This window comes from Lithobates pipiens, unplaced genomic scaffold, assembly GCF_037356315.1.
Source record: "Lithobates pipiens isolate NorthernLeopardFrog02 unplaced genomic scaffold, aLitPip1_a1.2 Scaffold_18, whole genome shotgun sequence".
Classification (NCBI taxonomy): Eukaryota; Metazoa; Chordata; class Amphibia; order Anura; family Ranidae; genus Lithobates; species Lithobates pipiens.
Genome location: NW_027507758.1, coordinates 48,316,621 through 48,338,064, shown reverse-complemented (window position 1 = coordinate 48,338,064; position 21,444 = coordinate 48,316,621). Strand labels below are relative to the sequence as shown.

The 21,444-nt window shown below is 45.0% G+C and overlaps 1 protein-coding gene across 1 annotated transcript in view; it reads left to right on the top strand.

The window, feature by feature from the left end:
* Nucleotides 1-21,444, top strand: part of CAMKMT (calmodulin-lysine N-methyltransferase) — a 662,536-nt gene that overhangs the window by 562,871 nt on the left and 78,221 nt on the right. Inside the window, exon 9 of the mRNA XM_077485659.1 lies at nt 4,026-4,089. Coding sequence (XP_077341785.1) covers nt 4,026-4,089 — 64 coding nt within the window. The remainder of the gene's footprint in view (nt 1-4,025; nt 4,090-21,444) is intronic.

The following is a 21,444-nucleotide window of genomic DNA, read 5'->3' as shown; positions in this document are numbered from 1 at the left end:
TCTACCTCCCCGCTGTTTTTTTTTCTGATACAGTGGAATATGGTGGTGGTAAAAGTAAAATATAACAAAAGGCAAAACAGTTTTTTCATTTCAGATAGAAAAAGGGAAGGGGCCCCATAGGCACAACAGGAAGTCAGTGGAAATCCCTCCAATGTGAGGGAAATCCCGGGTAGTCACCCCAACTAGTGCGACCCAGAACTCTATTCTGGTGACCACTAAAAGTTTGGCATTTTCTTTCATTTCCACTTTCAGTGATAATGGTCACCAGGACAAATGACACAGACAGCAATAAAAATCCAGTAGGTGTTCTAATCCCCTCCACTGTATCTAAAACAAAAAGAAGTTCAGTTACACTTTAAACTTCTATATGAACAAATCCCGGTTCTATCAGGGGGAGGGGAGACAGATCATGCATTCATACTAAGTATGAACACTGATTGGTCTCCTCCCCTAGTCAGTCCCATCCCTCCTACAGTTAGAACACTAGAACATGCTGAGGGAACACAGTTAACCCCTTGACCACCCCATAGTGTTAACCCCTTCCCTGGCAGTGACATTTATACAGTAATCAGTGCCTATTTTTAGCTCTGATCGTGGTATAAATGTCAATGGTCCCAAAATAGTGTCAAGTGTCCGATCTGTCAGCCGCAATGTCGCAGTCCTGATAAAAATCGCAGATCGCCGCCATTACTAGTAAAAAAAAATTATAATAATAAAAATGATTTAAATATATCCCCTATTTTGTAAATGCTATAACTTTTGCACAAACCAATCAATATATGCTTATTGCGATTTTTTTTTTTAACAAAAATATGTAGAAGAATATCTGCCTAAACTAACGAAAAAAAAATTGTGTTTGTTTTTTTGGAATATTATAGGAAATAGTAAAAAATATTGTGTTTTTTTCAAAATTGTCGGCCTTTTTTTGTTTATAACGCAAAAAAATAAAAGAACGCAGAGGTGATCAAAAACCACCAAAAGAAAGCTCTATTTGTGGGGAAAAAAAGAACATACATTTTGGGTACAACATTGCACGACCGCGCAATCAGTTAGGACAGGGGTATTGAATTAAAATTCATGGTCCAATCAGTAAAATCTTCTTCCAGCAGAGGTCTGAATCAAACTTTTGTGCGAGGACTCAGATCCTTCACATCAGTGTCCTCAGTCCTCCACTTCACATCACATACCCCTTTATTCACAGCAGTGTCCTCAACCCCTCTTCAAATCATCACCCCCTCCCCCCCACAGCACTACCTACCTTTGTCCATCACCCCCCCACAGTACTGCCCCACATTACATCACCCTTTATAGCACAGCCCCCCCCCCCCCCACATCACAACCCGCCTTTGCATTGTCCTATTCACATCCACCCCCCTCACAGCACTGTCCCTTCCCCTTTACATCACCCCCCTACAGCACTGCCCCCTTTTACTGCTGGCTATTGTACACGCAGCTGCCTGAATACCCTAACGGTGACTTCATCTGATAGGACGTATTTACTTTATGCAGTTAATTTTCCTGCACAGCTGATTTGTAAATAGACCTTTGTCAAGCTAGGTGGTGCTTGCAGGGCCCCACAGCCCAAATTTTAGCCCATTCAGCAGAAGCCAACTGAAATTTCAACTGTCCACAGAAACATTAAAGGCCAAGTTCACCTTTTGTTCACCTTTTTTTATTTTTTTTTCTAAATTCCAGCTCTCCTATATGCCAATATAGTATTAATGTACTTATTTAGCAAAAATAAAACGACTTTCCATTTATTCTTCACATGCTTATCTCACTCTCTTCATAGCTTTTTAACCACTTGCTTACTGGGCACTTAAACCCCCCTCAGTCCCAGACCAATTTTCAGCTTTCAGCGCTGATGCACTTTGAATGACAATTGCGCGGGCATACAATACTGTACCCAAATGAAATTTTTATCATTTTTTTTCCCACAAATAGAGCTTTCTTTTGGTGGTATTTAATTACAACTCTGAGTTTTATTTTTTGCTAAACAAACAAAAAAAATGCAAAAAATAAATAAAAATTAATCATGTTTAATAGTTTGTTATAAAATTTTGCAAACGGGTCATTTTTCTCCTTCATTGAAGTGCGCTGATTAGGCGGCACTGATAGGCTGCACTGGTGGGCACTGATGGGCTGCATTGGTGGGCACTGATAGGCTGCACTGGTGGGCACTGATAGGCATAGTTAAGGCGGCACTAATAGGCACAGATAAGGCGGCACCGATGGGCACAGATAAGATGGCACGGATGGGTGGCACGGATGGGCACTGATAGGTACAACTGATAGATGGGACTGATGGGCACTGATAGGTGGCTCTGATAGGTGGCACTGCTGGGCACTGATGGGCGGCACTGCTGGGCACTGGTAGATGACACTGATGGGCACGGATATGTGGCACTGGGGTGCAGCACCTTTGAGGCAGATTGTGCGCACTGCTGGGTGGCACTGCTGGGTGGCACTGCTGGGTGGCACTGCTGGGTGGCACTGTGGGCACTGCTGGGTGGCACTGCGGGCACTGCTGGGTGGCACTATGGGCACTGCTGGGTGGCACTGACGGGGGGCACTTACTTTTAATACATGTGGCACTGCAGGGGGCAGGTGGGCACTGGCAGGGGGCAGGTGGGCACTAGCAGGGCTGGCCGTGATCGGGACTGATGTCCCGATCACGGCCGCCGGTGATCGGCTTTTTTTTTTTCTCCTCGCGCTGTCAGCGCGAGGAGGAATAATAGCCGATTACCGGCTCCGTTATATCACATGATCAGCTGTCATTGGCTGACAGCTGATCACGTGATAAGGGGTCGGGATCGACCCCTTGCACGGATCGGTGATCAGGCGAGTCTCATGGACTCGCCGATCACAGAGCGCGCCGCGCGCGCCCCTCAGGGGGGCGCGCAGGCCGCTCGTGCACGGGACGACGTCAATAGACGTAGTCCCGGAAAAGGAGATCCGCGCTGTAGCCGTCATTTGGCTATAGCGCGGATCTCAAGTGGTTAAACACACTGCTCCATTACTTCTGCCTTACTTCCTGGTCAGACTTTAGGTAGTGACACAGGAAGGAGTTGGGCAGCTGATCTCATTAGCACACGCCCTGCATCATCTACCCTCAGCTGGTGAACCCCTTCCTGTGTCATGACCTAAAGTCTGTCCAGGAAGTAAGGCACCAGTAATGGAGCAGTGTGTTTTAACCGCTATGAAGAGAGTGAGATAATCATGTGAAGAATACATGGAAAGTAGTTTTATTTTTGCTAAATGAGTACATTAAAGCTACATTGGTACATAGGGGAACTGGAATAAAAAAAAAAAAAAAAAAAAAAGTTGAAGTTATTCTTTAAAGCCTTGTACACACTAAGTTTTTTTGGGGGGGTTGAACAAAAAAAACCTGGCAGCTCAGGTTGGAGCTGCTGTACTAACAATCTGATGTTAGTACAGCGTTCTCCCCATGCTGTGCTATTGTTCTCTGACAGGGAGACGCCCCCCCCCCCCCCCCCCCACCAGAACACTCAAGTCAGCACTCTCAGCCATTGTCTAAGAGCACTGAGCCTGCCGGGAGACCCTTTTCTGTCATGCCCCTTTGATAGAAGCCGGCTTCTGTCGAGCTGACTTCTGTACACAAGGGGCTGAATGTCGGTAGGTTTCTATTGAACCGGCTGACATTCGGCCCATGTGTACTAGGCTTTAGTTTATGCACTTTTGGTGGACTAACATGCATTGTTGTTTACAGGGGAGAATTGGGGTGTAGTGAGTATGAGATGATTACTGTCTATTTTTTTCACATTATTTTCTTTCCCTGTTCAGCCTGATCATTGCAAAATGACGAATCCTTCTATGCTACTTGCAGTTACTGCACTGTGTATGGCCACCCTAGGCCACTGGATATCAGAGGATCTAATGTTTATGTAATTCTTCTTTTTTTATAGCCGCTAAATTAGTGTAATTGGCTTGATAGTTGTCTTCTTGTATCATTAATACATTAAACCCCCATTGTAATCCAGAATGTGTTCTCTTCTCAATGTCAGCCTGTTTCTGGACCAGTACAGAGCCTGCCTTGTTGATGCAATAAAGAGATTACTGCAGCCCTGTGTAAGTATGTTTCTATTTTTTCCTGATCGCTGGCTTCAGAATAATTAGTCTGTGCACAATGATTGAGAAAGTAATGGAATGGCAGGATTAATGTCATGTAATACTGTAATACTTATTATGTCCAACTTCAATTGAGTCTTCTAATCTATCAGATTCTTTCCTAATCATAAACTAGGAAACTTCTTATACTTGGCCTTCTGATAAGGCTCACAGTGGGTAGTAAAATAAATGAAACCGCTTCAAAGATAGAATGAGATTATTATTTTTTTTTTATCAAATGGTTTCTAGAGTATTTTTCTTTGATAGCAGAGAATTTTATTTTTGTTAAAGTAAAACAAAATGTAGATTTTTTTTTTTTACTGTGTGTGCCTTATCTAATACTGCCAATACCTAATGTAACTGATACAGATTTAAAATATATATAACGCTAAAACTTTTTTTACTCCTTATTTTGGATTTAGTAGGAGAAAAAGTTTAAACCTTGGTCTTCTTTTTTTTTTTTTTTTTTGTTTTTTTAGTAATTACCCATTACTCCCTGCCAGTGCCAAGACTTGGTCATCTAGAGCCCAAGCAAACATACCAAACTGCAACTCCCCCCCCCCCCCCCCCCAAGATTAATGAGCATTATATGTCAGCAAATCCCCTTCCCAAAAAAAAAAAATAAGCACCGATCTGCATGCTTACCCCCTAATAGATCCCCCTCCTCCCAGGACAAATGCACCCCCCTGCTGAAATCCTCCCCTCCCAGCACAATTATTTGCCCCCCCCCGTCCCTCCTCTCAGCTCAAATCCTCTCTTTCCACAAATCCCCTGTACACATTGACCCCCCCCCCCCCAATCACTCTTCCTAGCTCAAATTTTCCTCACTCCAAATCCCTCCAGCCACCATCCTAGTACAAATCCCCCCCCCCCATTTCCCCTCCTAACCTAAATATCCCCCAATCATTCCTACTAGTACAAATTCACCTCACAAAAAAAAACAATTCCCCTCCTAGCACAAATTCATACCCATATCTCCATATCACCTCTTCTAATACAAACCCCCAAAATCAGCCCTTCTAGCACAGATCCTTTTCTTCATCCCCCCTTCCAACACACATCCCCCCCAAAAAAGGACAATTCATACCCCCTGCCCCCCATTAAATGACCCCATCCACCCTCCCAGCACAAATCCCCCAAAAGTTCCCCTCCTAACACATATACCCCTCAATCATTCCTTCATAGCACAAATCCACCACCCCCCCCCAAGAAAATACCCTACTAGCACAAATCCATTCCCCCTACACCATATCACCACTTCTAACACAAACCCCTCAAATCAACCCTTCTAGCACAAATCCTTTGCCCATCCCCCTTCCAACAAAAATCCCCCCCCCCAAATAACTCCTGCACCTTCCCCAAATCTCCCCTCTTAAAACAATTCATACCCCCTGCCTCCCCAAATCCCCCCCAATCTCCTTGTATCACCTTCCCACCTCTTATGATACCAGAGTGTCCAGGACAGCCGCTCCTCCTGCCCACCCTGCTCCCTGACATTTAGGATTTTCTCCAGTAAAGAACTTTTCCTTTGGGGACATTGGTCTGGTTGTCACAAAAATGAGTGTCCCCATTGGAAAATTACCCCTCTATTTATGTTCTAGGGACAATCTAAAATTCAGGTTATACCTCTATTTCAGTCATGGTGACACAGGCAACAATAAAAACCTCATAGGGGCATCTCATAAACTCTCACAATTGTTTATACTTCATAGGTCATATCGTACACCCATACAACAATATGAATGGGGCAGAAGAGACTCCCCCTTATGGCCTAAATGGGCCACACACAGGGGAGATTTTATACACATGATATGGCGCTGCCCGAAACTTGATAGATATTGGACGGAGGTCACAAAGATTGTATCCACTGTAGCACAGTCGTCCATACCATGTACACCTCTGGTGTGTCTCCTGGGTTCAGTTGATGCTGAAATGTATCTAAAAGGCGTTTATATAATGGTATATAATGGTAACTAGACTACTATACCTGGCTAGAAAACTCATAGCACGTTATTGGGATGCGACTAACGTGCCTACAAAGGCCCAGTGGATCGCATATGTCAATTCCCTCCTTCCTAGGGAGCAGTTGGCATACCAATAGGCTCCAAAAAAATTTGACCTTATATGGCAAAACTGGCTGTATAACCCCAACCTTGTTCCCCCCCCCCCCAGTTAATAATGGTGAGACAGCTACGGTTATAAAGACTCTAATGTTGTAGCTAGGCACTCCTCTTGAGCCTGAGGCCTCTCCTATAATGCATGTGCTGTGCAGAAGGTAACTCATGTGGTAATAAGGCCCATAGACAAGCATGGAGGAAGGAGCCTATGCCTTATAATATGTTATTTTATTGTATTTTATCTTATGATAACTTTATTTTTATTTATTATTATTTAAAAGTGTAAGTTCCCCCCCCCCTTTTTTTTTTCTTATTTATTTTATTTTATTAGTTTTGTTTGTTTTAAGTTCTACAAAAAACTAGGTTATATGTGTCTAATGCTAGGTAGCTGTATTATATGTATGTACATGTGTGATTTTATGTATAATTTTTCTCATTAAAAAAAGTTTTGATTAAAGAAAAAAACCTGATAGGGGTTCTAATTCCTCACCAATCTATCTAAAACAAAAAAAAGTTTTGACTTTACACTTTAATTGTATCTAGCAATATTTCATTGGTTTGTGGTTTAAAAACGCATTATATCCAAAACTGATATTTTGGGGTTGATTTAATAAAGGGAAATAGACTGCGCTTTGCAAGAGAAGTTGCTTCAAAGCTTAGTAAATGAGCAGAAGCTCTGCTGACTTCCATCATCCAATCATGTACAAGCAAGTACAAGTTGTTGTTGTTTAATTTTCCTTGCACGTGATTGGGTATTCTTTGCAAAGTGAAGCTTTACCTTGCGTACTAAGCTCTGAAGCAACTGCACTTGCAGAGTACACAGTCTATGTGCTTTTAGTAAATCAACTCTTTTGTCTCTTAGTCTTAGCGGTCTCTTAGGGTATTTAAGCAGCCTTCATGTTGTGATATTTCTGAAGGACTTTTAGCAGCTCACTTCTGTTCTTGTGCTCTCAGCTATACCTTCCTGCCATGCCTAATAGAATAGGATTCTGCTTGTTCATTTTACATTGTGGAGAATGGAGAAGGAGCAGTGCAGCTGGGGTGGCATAGATGGTCACTAGGAGGCAGCTCATAATGTGGAGTTACTGAGAGATATGAGAAGCCAGTGGGAGAATCAATCCAATAGAGCAAATTTATTCACATTTGCTTTTTATCTTTCGCTCAATTATCATAAATGATACTAAAGTTGGTTGCACTTATGAGGTGGGAGATGCTGCTTAGTTCTTTTGAAAGTTTTCAAAGGAGCATGCTAATCATTATAGTCTAAGTCAAATGGGTATAACCTGTAATTATGAAAAGTTTTAGACATCTTTTGAGATTCTACTTGACAGACTTCAGTTAGAACTCAATGCAGGCATATCGACTGGGAAGAAACCTTAAGGATTAGCTGGCCTTGAAACAGTGAGAAAAGCTATAGTCTTTGGTAGGGTTGCGCTGATACTAGTATTGGTACCGGTGCTGATACCGAGCATTTACACGAGTACTTTTACTCGTACAAATGCTCAGATTCCTAATAGATACCTGGGCAGCCTCAAAGATGATTGGTGTGGTAGTGGTGGTTACAATCATCAATCTCCCTGTGGGGCTTTCAATAAAGCAGCTTTTGCTTTTCTCCCTCCTGCGGCTGTCAGCTGCTTTACTGAAAGCCGCACAGGCATATCGGTGATTGTAACTGCCCCCACTGCCACACTGATCACCCCTGACTGTCCCCTGTATCCTCCAGCTCCACAGGTCCTCTGTGTCCTTCTCCGGTCCCCCTCCGTGTCCTTCTCCGGTCCCCCTCCGTGTCCTTCTCCGGTCCCCCTCCGTGTCCTCCTCTGGTCCCCCTCCATGTCTTCCTCTCGTCCCCGTCCGTGTCCTTCTCCGGGTCCCCATCTGAGAGCCCTGGGTCCCTGGTCCTCCGTGTCTTCCTTCATCCCCCCCCTCCTCCCTGTCCCCGTCATTGTCGTCCTACAGCTCCCCGTGTCCTCCTCTGGCTCCCCGCGCCCTCCTCTGGGTCCCCATCTGAGCTCCCCGGGTCCTCCGTGTCCTCCTCCGGTTCCTCCCTGTCCCAGATCTGTCACTATGGAGAGCGGAGGAAGGAGAATATGTCATTTACTAGCTCTTTCCTCTTCTGAATGAGCAGAGTCAGTGATCACTGGCTGGCCATTCATAACTGAGCATCTTAAACTGTGTTCAGTTCATGAATGGGGTGGAGCCGCTGTCTCCTGTCCATTCATCTTCAGTGCAGCTGAGGCTGCAGAGAAAGGAACTAGGAAATCTCTGTCCTCAGTCCCTTTCCCTTTATTGTAATAAATATTTAAAAGTTAAATTGTAAAAAAAAATATAATAAAAAAAACACTGACACCATCCACTCCCCCCCTCAAAAAAAGAAAGCAATGTAAAAAAAAAAGTACACCCCTCACATTTTTGTAAATATTTTATTCCATCTTTTCATGTGACAACACTGAAGAAATTACACTTTGGTACAATGTAAAGTAGTGAGTGTACAGCTTGTGTAACAGTGTAAATTTGCTGTCCCCTCAAAATAACTCAACGCACAGCCATTAATGTCTAAACTGCTGGCAACAAAAGTGAGTACACCCCCAGGTCAAAATTTCCAAATTGGGCCCAAAGTGTCAATATTTTATGTGGCCACCATTTCTTTCCAGCACTGCCTTAACCCTCTTGGGCATGGAGTTCACCAGAGCTTCACAGGTTGCCACTCTTCCACTCCTCCATGACAACATCATGGAGCTGGTGGATGTTAGAGGCCTTGCGCTCCTCCACCATCCATTTAAGGATGCCCCACAAATGCTCAATATGGTTTAAGTCTGGAGACATGCTTGGCCAGTCCATCACCTTTACCTTCAGCTTCTTTACCAAGGCAGTGGTCCTCTTAGAGGTGTTTGGGGTCGTTATCATGTTGGTATACTGCCCTGCGGCCCAGTCTCCGAAGGGAGGGGACCCTGCTCTGCTTCAGTATGTCACAGTACATGTTGGCATTCATGGTTCCCTCAATGAACTGTAGCTCTCCAGTGTCGGCAGCACTCATGCAGCCCCAGACCATGACACTTCCACCACCATGCTTGACTGAAGGCAAGACACACTTGTCTTTGTACTCCTCATCTGGTTGCTGCCACACATGCTTGACACCAATCTGAACCAAATAAGTTTATCTTGGTCTCATCAGACCACAGGACATGGTTCCAGTAATCCATGTCCTTAGTCTGCTTGTCTTCAGCAAACTGTTTGTGGGCTTTCTTGTACATCATCTTCAGAAGAGGCTTACTTCTGGGATGACAGCCATGCAGACCAATTTGATGCAGTGTGTGGCATATGGTCTGAGCACTGACAGGCTGACCCCCCACCCCTTCAACCTCTGCAGCAATCCTGGCACCACTCATACATCTATTTCCCAAAGACAACCTCTGAATATGACGCTGAGCATGTGCACTCAATTTCTTTGGTCAATCATGGGGAGGCCTGTTCTACATAGAACCTGTCCTGTTAAACTGCTGTATGGTCTTGGCCACCGTCCTGCAGCTCAGTTTCAGGGTCTTGGCAATCTTCTTATAGCCTAGGCCATCTTTATGTAGAGCAACAATTTTTTTTTCAGATCCTCAGAGTTCTTAGCCATGAGGTGCCATGTTGAACTTCCATTGACCAGTATGAGACAGTGAGACTGATAAGAGTAGACCCTAATCAGCAAAAGAATCGATTAAGAGATTCGCCCGGTGAGGTACCAGGCAACAAAAAGAAACATAACTGGAAAAAGGAACATAACTGGAACAGCACTGGGTCAGTACTAGACAGGATTTAATTTGGTGTACAAGACAAAATATTATGTAACAGCCATAAATACTGTATAATCCGCATCAGGCTAGAGTTAAAGTGTTATTAATTTTTTACCTGTAGGCAAGCCTATAATATGCCTTACCGGTAGCTGATGATGTCACTGGTGTATGCACAATATGCTCTGCATTCATGGCACTCTGAGTGTGCCATAATTCCAGTGAGTGCCGTGTTGCTATAGTGACTATAGTGACTGCGATGCACATGCATGGGAGTGACATCATTGCAGCCTGGTCATTCAAACAGACCAAGAGCACAAACCCAGAAGGAAGATCGAACAAAGATCGAAGCACCAGGAGCATTGACAGCTCAACACTGGAGGGGGCTCCCTAATTCTGTCATAATGTAGTAATGCAGTGGCCTTATGCCATAAACCTGCAGAGAATGAATTTAAAAAAATGGAGTTTAATATCACTTTAAAATAGGTGGGACAGGAGACTGGCCAAGACCAAAATTTAGAGATCAACACCAGGATTATCACGATTTCAGAATTGCAAAAGTATAGTAACAGGTCGCAAAAGGCCATATAAAGATCAATTAAAAATGCCTGTAGCAAGCAAAGTGTAAAATATATTGGTAAAGCGTATTTTACAGCTGGACTTCTCCGTACCATTGCTTTGTAGGTGGGTGTTTTAAACTTTGGTATATTTACTAAAAATCAAACAAGTGCAGCACATAAAAACCTTATCAATCATAAAGCCTAGCTTAATAAGCTGAAGAAAACACGCATAGATTAATAATATATGATAGTAAACACCATAAACATGATCATATAATGTCCTGAAGAAAATTCCCATATACATCAAAATATCCCCAAAATTATAACTGATATAACAGTTAATGAAAAATCCTCTAATGATAATGCTTCCCAGTGCAGCAGTACAAAAATGTAATGTATCTCTGGGGCTCTTCCTTCACCAATATGCACTCACCAGAACATTATTAATTAACAGCGTTGAACACCATTCCAATCATAAGGAGTCTCCAGCTATCAATCGATCAATCTTCAGAATATGCCACACTTTGCCAGGGGGAGTCCTAATCAAACCTAACCATCATGGGCAAGACCAAAGAGCTGTCAAAGGACAAGATTGTAGACCTGCACAAGGCTGGAATGGGCTACAAGAACATCAGCAAGGAGCTTGATGAGAACAACTATTGGAGCGATTATTCACAAATGGAAAAGAAATACAAAATAACCATAAATCACCCTCGGTCTGGATCTCCATGCAAGATTTTGTCTCATGGGGTAAGGATGATCATGAGAAAAGTGAGGGATCAGCCCAGAACTACACATAAGGAGCTTGTGAATGATCTCAAAGCAGTTGGGACCACAGTCACCAAATAAACCATTAGTAACACAATCTGTCGCCATGGATTGAAACCCTGCAGCACCCATAAGGTCGACCTCCTCAAGAAGGCACACGTGCAGGCCTGTCTGAAGTTTGCCAATGAACATGTAAAGGATTCAGAGAAGGATTGGGAGAAAGTGCTGTGGTCAGATGATACCAAAATTCAGCTCTTTTGCATTAACTTGACTCCCCATGTTTGGAGGAAGAAAAATGCTGACTATGACCCTAAGAACACCATCCCTACAGTCAAGCATGGAGGTGGAAACATTATGCTTTGCCGCATTGAGAGCCCAATGGATGGGGCCATGTATTGTAAAACCTTGGATGAGAACCTTCTTCCCTCAGCCAGAACAATGAAGATGGGTCGTGGATGGAACTTCCAGCATGACAATGACTCAAAAAATGCCCCCAAGTCAACAAAGGAGTGGCTCAAGAAGAGGCACATTAAGGCCATGGAGTGGCCTAGCCAGTCTCCAGACCTTAATCCTATAGAAAATGTATGGAGGGAGCTGAAACTTTGAAATTACCCAGCAACAGCCAAGAAACCTTAAGGATTTAGAGAAGATCTGTAAAGAAGAGTAGTTCAAAATCCCTCCTGAGATGTGTGAAAATCTGGTAACCAACTACAAGAAACTTATTACCTCTGTGCTCGCTAACAAGGGTTTCTCCACCAAGTACTAAGTCATGTTTTGCTTAGGGATCAAATACTTATTTTACGCACTGAACTGCAACTCAATTTATAACATTTGTAGTTCATGTGCAAATATTGTAAGCATGACCTAAAGCCTCACAGTAGGCATGGTGTTCACTCTTACCTTAATACAGTGAATATTAGGCGATTTCTCTGCTTGTTTTATTACTGTCTAAATAAATAACCAGATAAAAAGTTTTCTATTAATCCTTGGTAAATTTGTTTGTAGGTAGTTCTTGGTTTATTGTGCGGCTGGCACGGGGTGAAGAAGTTCAAGCTCCAAAGATTTTGGTAGCTGCCAAGGCGGCTTATCATTCATGGATGAATATCAGGGAGCTCAGAGCACACTTATTGAGTTATATCATTTGTAGTTGAGTTCAGATTGGTTTGCTAGTTTACATTAGACTTCTGTTCGTAAATCCATGGATGCATACTCATAACAATAGAAGGCAAACATTCTTAGAGATGTTACTTTGTACCTCTGCAGTTAATGATAATAGATATTGACAAAGCATTACAGCACATTTGGCACATGTGTGAACTAAGGTTTCAGAAGACACACCTGAAATATTGTATTGTCTAGTGTTTGAGGAGAGAAGATTCAATATCAATTCAATAAGAATTGCACATTAGTGCAATAATAGAATAGCTTATCCCCCCACCCCTGGTTATAGCTTGTATTATGTCTTGTATCATAAAGACAAAGAGTAGCACCTATTTGCCTTGTGATTCAAGAATGAGCACAATGCGTTGCAGTTGAAAGGGGTTTAATCTGTTGAATTTTCTATGTGCCACAGTCAAACTGTGCTAATAGCTTGTCTGGCAGAATCTCCCAAAGATAAATTATAAAACCAGGAAGAAATGCAAATAGACGTGTTGCCAATAACATCAATTCAGATTTCAATCAACATTTTTCTAGTAGTGGTTATAATATGAAAGCTGATGCATTACTGGTACTAATAACACCTCCACTCTTATATGTGATTCAGGGTAGTGCCAGTAAGCGCCAGGGGGAGCTTTCATGTCACTCCTCGGTATACAGTTGAACACTAAAGGGGGAAAAGGTTCTCCTTAAGCGTATCCAGTCTTGCTGCATTTGATACTTTATCCCTTTCGTGACTAAGCCTATTTCTGACATTTAGTGTTTACAAGTTAACCACTTCAATACCGGGCACTTAAACACCTTCCTGCCCAGACCAATTTTGAGCTTTCAGCGCTGTCGCACTTTGAATGACAATTGCGCGGTCATGCTACACTGTACCCAAATGAAATTTGTATCTTTTTTTTCCACAAATAGAGCTTTCTTTTGGTGGTATTTGATCACCTCTACGGTTTTTATTTTTTGCTAAACAAATAAAAAAATACCGAAAATTTAGAAAAAAATAATGTTTTTTTTTTGTTTCAGTTTCAAAACTTTGCAAATAAGTAAGTTTTCTCCTTCACTGATGGGCACTGATGGGGTTACACTGATGGGCAATGATAAGGCGGCACTGATGGGCACCGATGAGGTGGCACTGATGAGGTGGCATTGATGGACACCGATATGTGGCACTGATAGGCGGCACTGATGGATGGCACTGATGGGGTGGCATTGATGGACACCGATATGTGGCACTGATAGGCGGCACACATGGATGGGCACTGATAGGTGGCACAAATTGGCACGGATTGGCATGGATGGGCATGGATAAGTGGCACAGGTGGGCATGGGTAGGCGGCACATGTGGGCATGGGTAGGCGGCACAGGTGGGCATGGGTAGGCGGCACAGGTGGGCATGGGTAGGCACTGATAGGTGGCACAGATGGGAACTGATAGGCGGCATTATATTATAATATATTGCACTAATGGATGCCAATCAGTGCCAATCAATAATGCATGCCAATCAGTGATGCCCATTGTGGGCACTGATTGGCATCCATTATGGGCACTGATTGGCATCCATTGTGGCACTGACTAGAATCCCTGGTGGTCTAGGGTGGCATACCTTGTCCTTGGCATCCCTGGTGGTCTGGTGGCGTCCCTGGTGGTCCAGTGTGGGCATCCTTGGGGGAGCTGTGCTGATAATCGATCAGCACAGACCCCCGCTGTCAGAGGAGCAGCCGATCGGCTCTCCTCTACTCGCGTCTGACAGACGCGAGTGAGGAAAAGCCGATCGCCGGCTTTTCCTATTTACACTGTGATCAGCCGTGATTGGACACGGCTGATCACGTGGTAAAGAGTCTCCGTCGGAGACTCTTTACCAAGATCGTAGTTGCCGGGTGTCAGACTGACACCCCGCAACAACGATCGCCGCGATGCGCGCCCCGGGGCGCGCAGCGGCTCATAATCCCGATCACGTCATATGACGTCCGGTCAGGATTATGAAACCACTTTGCCGCCGTCCATTTGCTTTCGGGCGGGCGGCAAGTGGTTAAAATGCCTATTTTTTGCTAGAAAATTACTTAGAACCCCCAAACATTATATATATTTTTTAGCAGAAAATCTAGAGAATAAAATGGCAATTGTTGCAATATTTTATGTCACTGCATTTGTGCAGCGGTGTTTTAAATGTAATTTTTGGGGAAAAGGGTCACTTTCATGAATTAAAAAAAAAACAACACAGTATAGTCATCCCAATTTGTTAGTATATGTTTGTGAAAGATGATGTTACGCTGAGTAAATAGATACCAAACATGTCAAGCTTTATAATTGCACACACTCGTGGAATGGCGACAAACTTTGGTACTTAAAAATCTCCATAGGCGATGCTTTAATTTTTTTTACGGTTACCGGGTTAGAGTTACAGAGGAGGTCTCGTGCTAGAATTATTGCTCTTGAGGATTGCGGCAATAGCTCACATGTGTGATTTGAACACCGTTTACATATGCGGGCACGACTTCCGTATGCGTTTTCTTTACTGTACGAGCTCGTGGTGACGGGGGCGGTTTGAATTTTTTTTTTCCTATTTATTTTATTTATTTTTATATTATTAAATTGTGTTTTAAAAATAAATAAATACATTTGATCACTTTTATTGCTGTAAACATCCCTTGTGACAGTAATAGGTGATGACAGGTACTCTTTATGGAGGGATCTGGGGTCTAAAGGACCCCAAATCCCTCCTTTGCACTTCAAAGTATTCAGATCACAGAAAATGGTGTATGTGAATACTGTATATTTTTAAAAACCGGCTCCATTGGCAGCCGAGTAAACCGGAAGTGACGGCGTGACGTTGCTTCCGTATTTACATCAAGGAGACTAGAACAAAGCCATTTCCGGCTTTGTTCCACTCTGTCACTAGCCGCCGGAAGAGCCGGATCGTTGATCAGTTCTCCGGTGCCACCGGGAGGCCCGGGCAGGGAGGGGGGACGTCCTTTTAGCCACATCAGTTGTTATCCTCAGAAAGCCGATCGTCCGCTCTAAACAATGGTACCGGGATGATGCCCGTTGCTGCGGGCATCCTCCCGGTATAACCCCCGAAAGCCGAGTACACACATCTGCTTACGCTCAGTGGGAATGGGTTAAAAACCACCCGTTGTTTATAGAAGACTTATTTTTATCTCTGGCCGATTACATCAGTCATTTGTTAAGAGTTAGTACAGTTCTTCAGTTAAACAATGTGACTATAGTTCATGAGGACAACTCTGCCGAACCATCTTCGCTAGTTGCCATAACCTCTGTTAATTGTTAACATATGCAGGCAAACTGTTGCTCGTGCTGACTAATTGCCTCTAGGCAATACTCTACCGATGAGACCCACTTTAAAAGGGACTTTTCCCCAGAGCTTAATGAAAGGGGTGAGGTGAGGTTCTGCTAACTTTCTTCACCCAGTCATGTGCAACCAAAAATGCTGTTTTCGCTTTCATTCATCGACAGACCCATCGCCTCCTTAATCTTGACCGTTGGGTTATATAGCCTCTGCGGGAGTAGGACTAGGCAGAAAAAAAACCTGGCTACACCCATGGGCTGTCCTCAGTTCGTTTATAACTCCCTCCCTGCTCTAGGTATTCAGTTTATTTCTGTCTAGTCAGAAGTAATGACCTAGCTCATTGCTGGGATTTTTTGGTCCTAGCAAATTTTAGCTTTTTTTCATTTTCTCCTGGAAGATCTACAGTCAACTGCTGGGCGACGAGCTGGATAATCTAGATCCAGTGGTCTCCTCGGTCTAGCCAGTGAGCGCATGCAGGCCTCAGCAATGCTCTAGGTCAGCTGCGACATAGTCTCAATGACGAACAGAGGCTGGCCGACGAGTTAAACATCTCGCAGGGTCACATACGAAAGGGCTCTGGTCCGTGTCGCAGAGGTCCCTTGGCTGACAGCCCCCACTTCGATGGCAAGGAGTTCTGTCTGAAGGGTCACCCGCATCATGGATTGGTAAGCACAGTCCCCCCTCTCCTCCTTTGTGCAGTTTGAGGTGGACGCGGGTAACCTCCAGGGATGGTCGGACCTGCCTGCAGGATCCCTCCTCCCATCCTAAAGTCCCATGGTTAAGCTGGGCTTTCCCCTCCCCCCACGGATTGGTGGGAGTCCCAGGAAAGGCAGCAGGGTTCTCTGGGGGTCTCCCATGCCATTCCCCTTCTGGGTGGTGTGTGTCCTGCTCTGGCGGTATGGGGGGTTCCAGTGCAGTGGGTGCAGCGGTGACCCCTAGGTGCATGCCCTGCTGTGTGTGCAGTGTGAGGTAGTGTGCGCAGCGGTATCCCCTTAAATGTTCACCTGGCCTGGTGGAGTACAGTACCTTTTTAGAGGGGGGCCCCCTTGAGGAGGGTGCAGCGATGTTGAAGGCACAGAGAGGATCCTAGCAGCATGCTTCAGCATGGCAAACAACCGGCGGCCATGTTTGGGAGGTTTGATGACATCACAGCGGCTATTTTCCCGTGGCTTGGCTGGTCTCCAGCCGGCGGCTATGTTTGTGTAGCCTGATGACATCACGGCAGCCATTTTTCCTTAGTCAAAGGAGACACTGGAGATGGCTGGAGCCTCATGGAGATGCCAGGGTTCCTCCTCTTCCTGCTTGGGATGGATGAAATAGATGCCGACCACTGGTGTTTGGGTCCGAATTACGATTCTCTTCCGGATGGGAGGGTGAGTCTTTGGGGGTCTTTGTCTATCTCCCTCTCTGCTGATAGGTACCCTGGCCATTGGGGTGTCCCTTGGTGGTGTCAAAGATTCCTTTTGCACTACAGGATCTTCTTTCCTATGGAACCTCAGGGGTCACATCTCACCCACTGGTCTTGGAGGTGGCACTGATCTTGGAGGTGGCAGGTCCCTCGGAACCCCAGCTTCCCATTGTTGAGCTGACGGCGGTCCTTGAGTCATTGGTATTCCGATTGGAAGTAGTGTGTGGGCAAAGACCCAGGAGGAATCGTCCCCCGTCTTCCCCTGCTTAGTCTGTCTCATCTGATTCTGAGCTTTATGTTGCTTGGGATGTGGCCCATCCAGAGGGTTTTAATATCTAGCCCCTCCCCCCTTCCGATAGTGAGGATAAGTCCATCGCAGTCTCAGCAGCAAGTGAAAAAGCGCTGGTGGACACACTTGTTACTGCGGTACAGGAGACTCTAAAGATGAAGGATGCGGCTGACAGGGCTACAGATTTGACTGTGTCCTTTGGTACACATAAGCCAAAGGTGTTTCATTATCTGCCTTATTTTTATAGGTTTGCCTATAAGGAATGGGAACAACCATCACCCTTTGTGGTCCCCAAACATTTCTCAGTATGCTACCCCTTTTAAGAATTTTAAAAAAGTGGACTACCCCACCAGTGGTGGACCCTCCTGTTTCCAGGTTGAATGAAGCAACCATGATCCCAGTAGAGGAATCCCCCCTCCTTTAAGGACCAGGCCGACAGGAAAGCGGAGGCTGTGGCAGGCAGCATGTTTACTATGGCTGTGTCAACATTGCGTCCAGTATTGGCCTCGGTCCTGGTGTGTCGAAGACCCTAACTGAATGGGCAAAGCTTTTGCGCCAGGATTTGGGTAATGAGCAGGTTCCCACTGCTTATGTTGATTTGGAGGACCATGGGCTGTAGTATATTTGTGATGCAGCCTTGTACAGCTTCTGTGCTGTCCACGCTTTCTGTTTCCACGGTGGTGATTAGACATGTGCTGTGGCTTAAGAATTGGTCGGCAGACCAAGCCTCTAAAAAAAGCTCTCATTGATCTGCCCTTTCAAGGAGACCGCCTGTTTGGGGCTACCCTGAATGACATCATTAAGGGTGTCACAGGGGGAAAGAGTACCTTCCTGCCTCAATCTAGGAAAGGGAAGGAGCCTCATCGCAGACAGGGGCCTTCCTTCTCAGCCCATAAGAAATTCTTCTGGGCTCTTGGGACTGCAGATAAAGGAAACAGATCTCTCAAGTCTTCCCCGTGAAGTTCCAGCAATCTAGGTCTGCTCAGACTAGAGCAGGCTTCTCCGAATCCACTAACAAGACTCATTCAGCATGAAGGTCTGCCTCACCCATTGCTGGGGTGGGGGGAACATCTTTGCTGGTTTCCAGATTCATGGACCTCCTTCGTGAGGGTTAAGGGGGGTCAATGAGTTGAACCTTTTGGGGGTACCAAAGAAAGGGGACAGAATTTGTCCACTACGGGGGCCCAGTGTCTCCTTGTGTGGGTATTCCTTTTAAAGGTTTGGATGATGTCCGAACTACCCAAGGTCCCCTCTAGCCTCGTCCAGGAAATGAGGTTACCTGGGTCTGACTCTGGAGTGAATTCTGACCAAGTTAGTCATTTTTCTTCTCAAACGTTGATCCCTTCAGCAGGTTCAGTTCATCAGGAAGTAACTGAGGCTCGTGGCAATCTCGCAGGTTCCTCTGGTAGATGCTGCAGTTGTCCTAGTGCCACTGTGGGGCCAACACCGTCCTCTTCTGCAGTGCCTGCAAAGGACCAAGGGTGAAAGTCTTCTGGGGGCCGTAAACATTCCTTGTAAGCTACCTCTCAAAGAGGACCAGTTGTACTCGAGGTCTTAGCTTACATCCTGCTTTACAGTAACCGGTTTTAATGGTCTAGCCATTCAAATGCAGGTACTGAGAGATAGAGGTCTGTTGGAATCAGTGATCCCTACTATGGTGAAGGCGAGGGTCCTTTCTGTGGCTCAGATTTATGCTTCTCTTCAACAGGTCATGAGCACCATCTAGGGCCAGGTGTCTGCCTTAGCAGTCTTCTTTCAGCAACCCCTAGCCACTCCCACTTCATTCAAGGAGTGCAGCATGTGGCTCCGCCTGTAGGTCTCTTTTTCCGCCATGGGATTTAAACTTAGTGCTATCAGTTCTCCAGAAACCTCCATTTGAGAATATTCGGGAGATTTCCTTACCTATTTTGTTCCAGAAGGTGGCATTCTTGGTGGCTATTACCTCGGCCCACAGGGTTTTGGAGTTGGCAACATTATCCTGTCATAGTCCCTATTTAGTACTCCATAGGGATAAAGTGGTTCTTCATCCCTGCCCATCATTTCTGTCCCAAGGTTGTCTGTGACTTCTTTTTGAATGAGGACATTGTGTTGCTGTCCTTGTGTCCCAAGCTGGCTCATCCCAAGGAATTTGCTCTGCATACCTTGGATGTGGTTAGTGCAATTCGAGTGTATCTGGCAGCCACTGTGTCCTTCCAGAGGTCAGACTCACTTTTTTTGGTTACACAGGGACCAAAGTACATCATACTTCGTATGAACAACAGATCGCCCTCCTCACCCCTGACAGCACGGAGATCTGTCTGTTTACATTGACAGATCTCTGTTCTGTCTCTGTGTGGAACAGTTGCGGGTGCCCGGCTGTCATCGGCTCCAAAGTGTCAGCGCCATTGCGCGATTGGGCCTCCGGCGGCATGCACCCCCTAGTGGTCAAAGGCGAGCCGATGTATAGCTACGATGGTTCACCCAGTATAACTGCGGCGGCTGGTCGGGAAGGGGTTAAGGAGGCACTGTGTCCATCGATGAACGAAAGAGAAAATGGGATTTTTGTACTCACCGTAAAATCCATTTCTCTGAGTTCATCGACGGACACAGCACCCACCCCTTTATGGAGTTTGTGATACATCTATTACTGCTTGCTACTAAACAGAATACCTAGAGCAGGGTTATACTGACTGTGCGTGGCCAGATGTTTTTTTTTCTGCCTAGTCCTACTCCTGTGGAGCTGATATAACCCAATGGTCAAGATTAAGGAGGCACTGTGTCCCTCGATGAACTCGGAGAAATGGATTTTACGGTGAGTACAAAAATCCAAAAAATTTTTTTCCTTGCATGTGATTGGGTATTCTATGCAAAGTGAAACATCGCCACATTCACTAAGCTCTGGGGCAAATTCCCTTGCAAAGTGTAACTTTTCTTCTAAAGCTTATTTCCCTTTAATAAATCAATCCCAATGAGCCAAGTCAATTGTGCATTTGCTGCTTAACTAAGTTCTGTGAATATGGCATCATCAACAGAACCACAAAAATCATTGACAGTAGAAGTTGTTTTTGTGTTACCACGTGTGTGTTAGCACACATTATTTCCTGTTGAATGGGCTGTCAATGCACTGCAACCCAGGTTTGAACAGATCTCCACCATTTTTCCCAACACAACAAAAAAAAAAAATATGCAAGGCACAGATTGTTACCATCTGTGGCTAAAATGCACGTGTTGTGGTGCACTGGCTAGGTGTGTTTGGGTCTTATTCTAAGGCCTCTTTCAGACGAACGATCCATTCAGATCTGCCTGTCAGTTTTTTAGGCGGGCCTAAACGGATGCTCCATAGACCTCTATGGAGCGTCAGATGTCAGCGGTGACATGTCTGCTGACATCCAACCCGCTCCGATACGAAAAAGCACGACAGTGGAAGAACCTACTTTTCCATCCATCTCCGGATCGGGCGATGACGGACTCTGCGGTCCGTCATCATCCGATCTCCCATAGAGGAGAGCGGCGCTCTGACAGGTCCGTCACCGCACATTGTGCAGAGATGGACCTGTCATCTTCCTGCTCAGCGGGGATCGGTGGAGCGAATCCCACTGAGCAAGCGGATGTCCATGGGGCGGATCAACACGGATCCATCCCATGTGAAAGAGGCATTAAAGTGAAAGTAAACCCTCCTATTGTTTTCAGCCAAGGAAACTGCCATCTTGGCCTCTGTTTAATCTTCAACTTCCATGATGCTGCACATGTGATCAGTTATGACACCAGCCATTAGAGGGTTTGACAGTTTGGTTGGGAGCACAACCAATGTGACAGTTACATTCCTAGCACATGCCAGACATGTAATATGTTTTTTTTAAACTGTTAAACCGATAGGTTTACTTCTGCTTTAATGAATGGCACTGCCATACACCCTACTCATTTCTGTGCATTACTACATTATTCCACAACACAAAC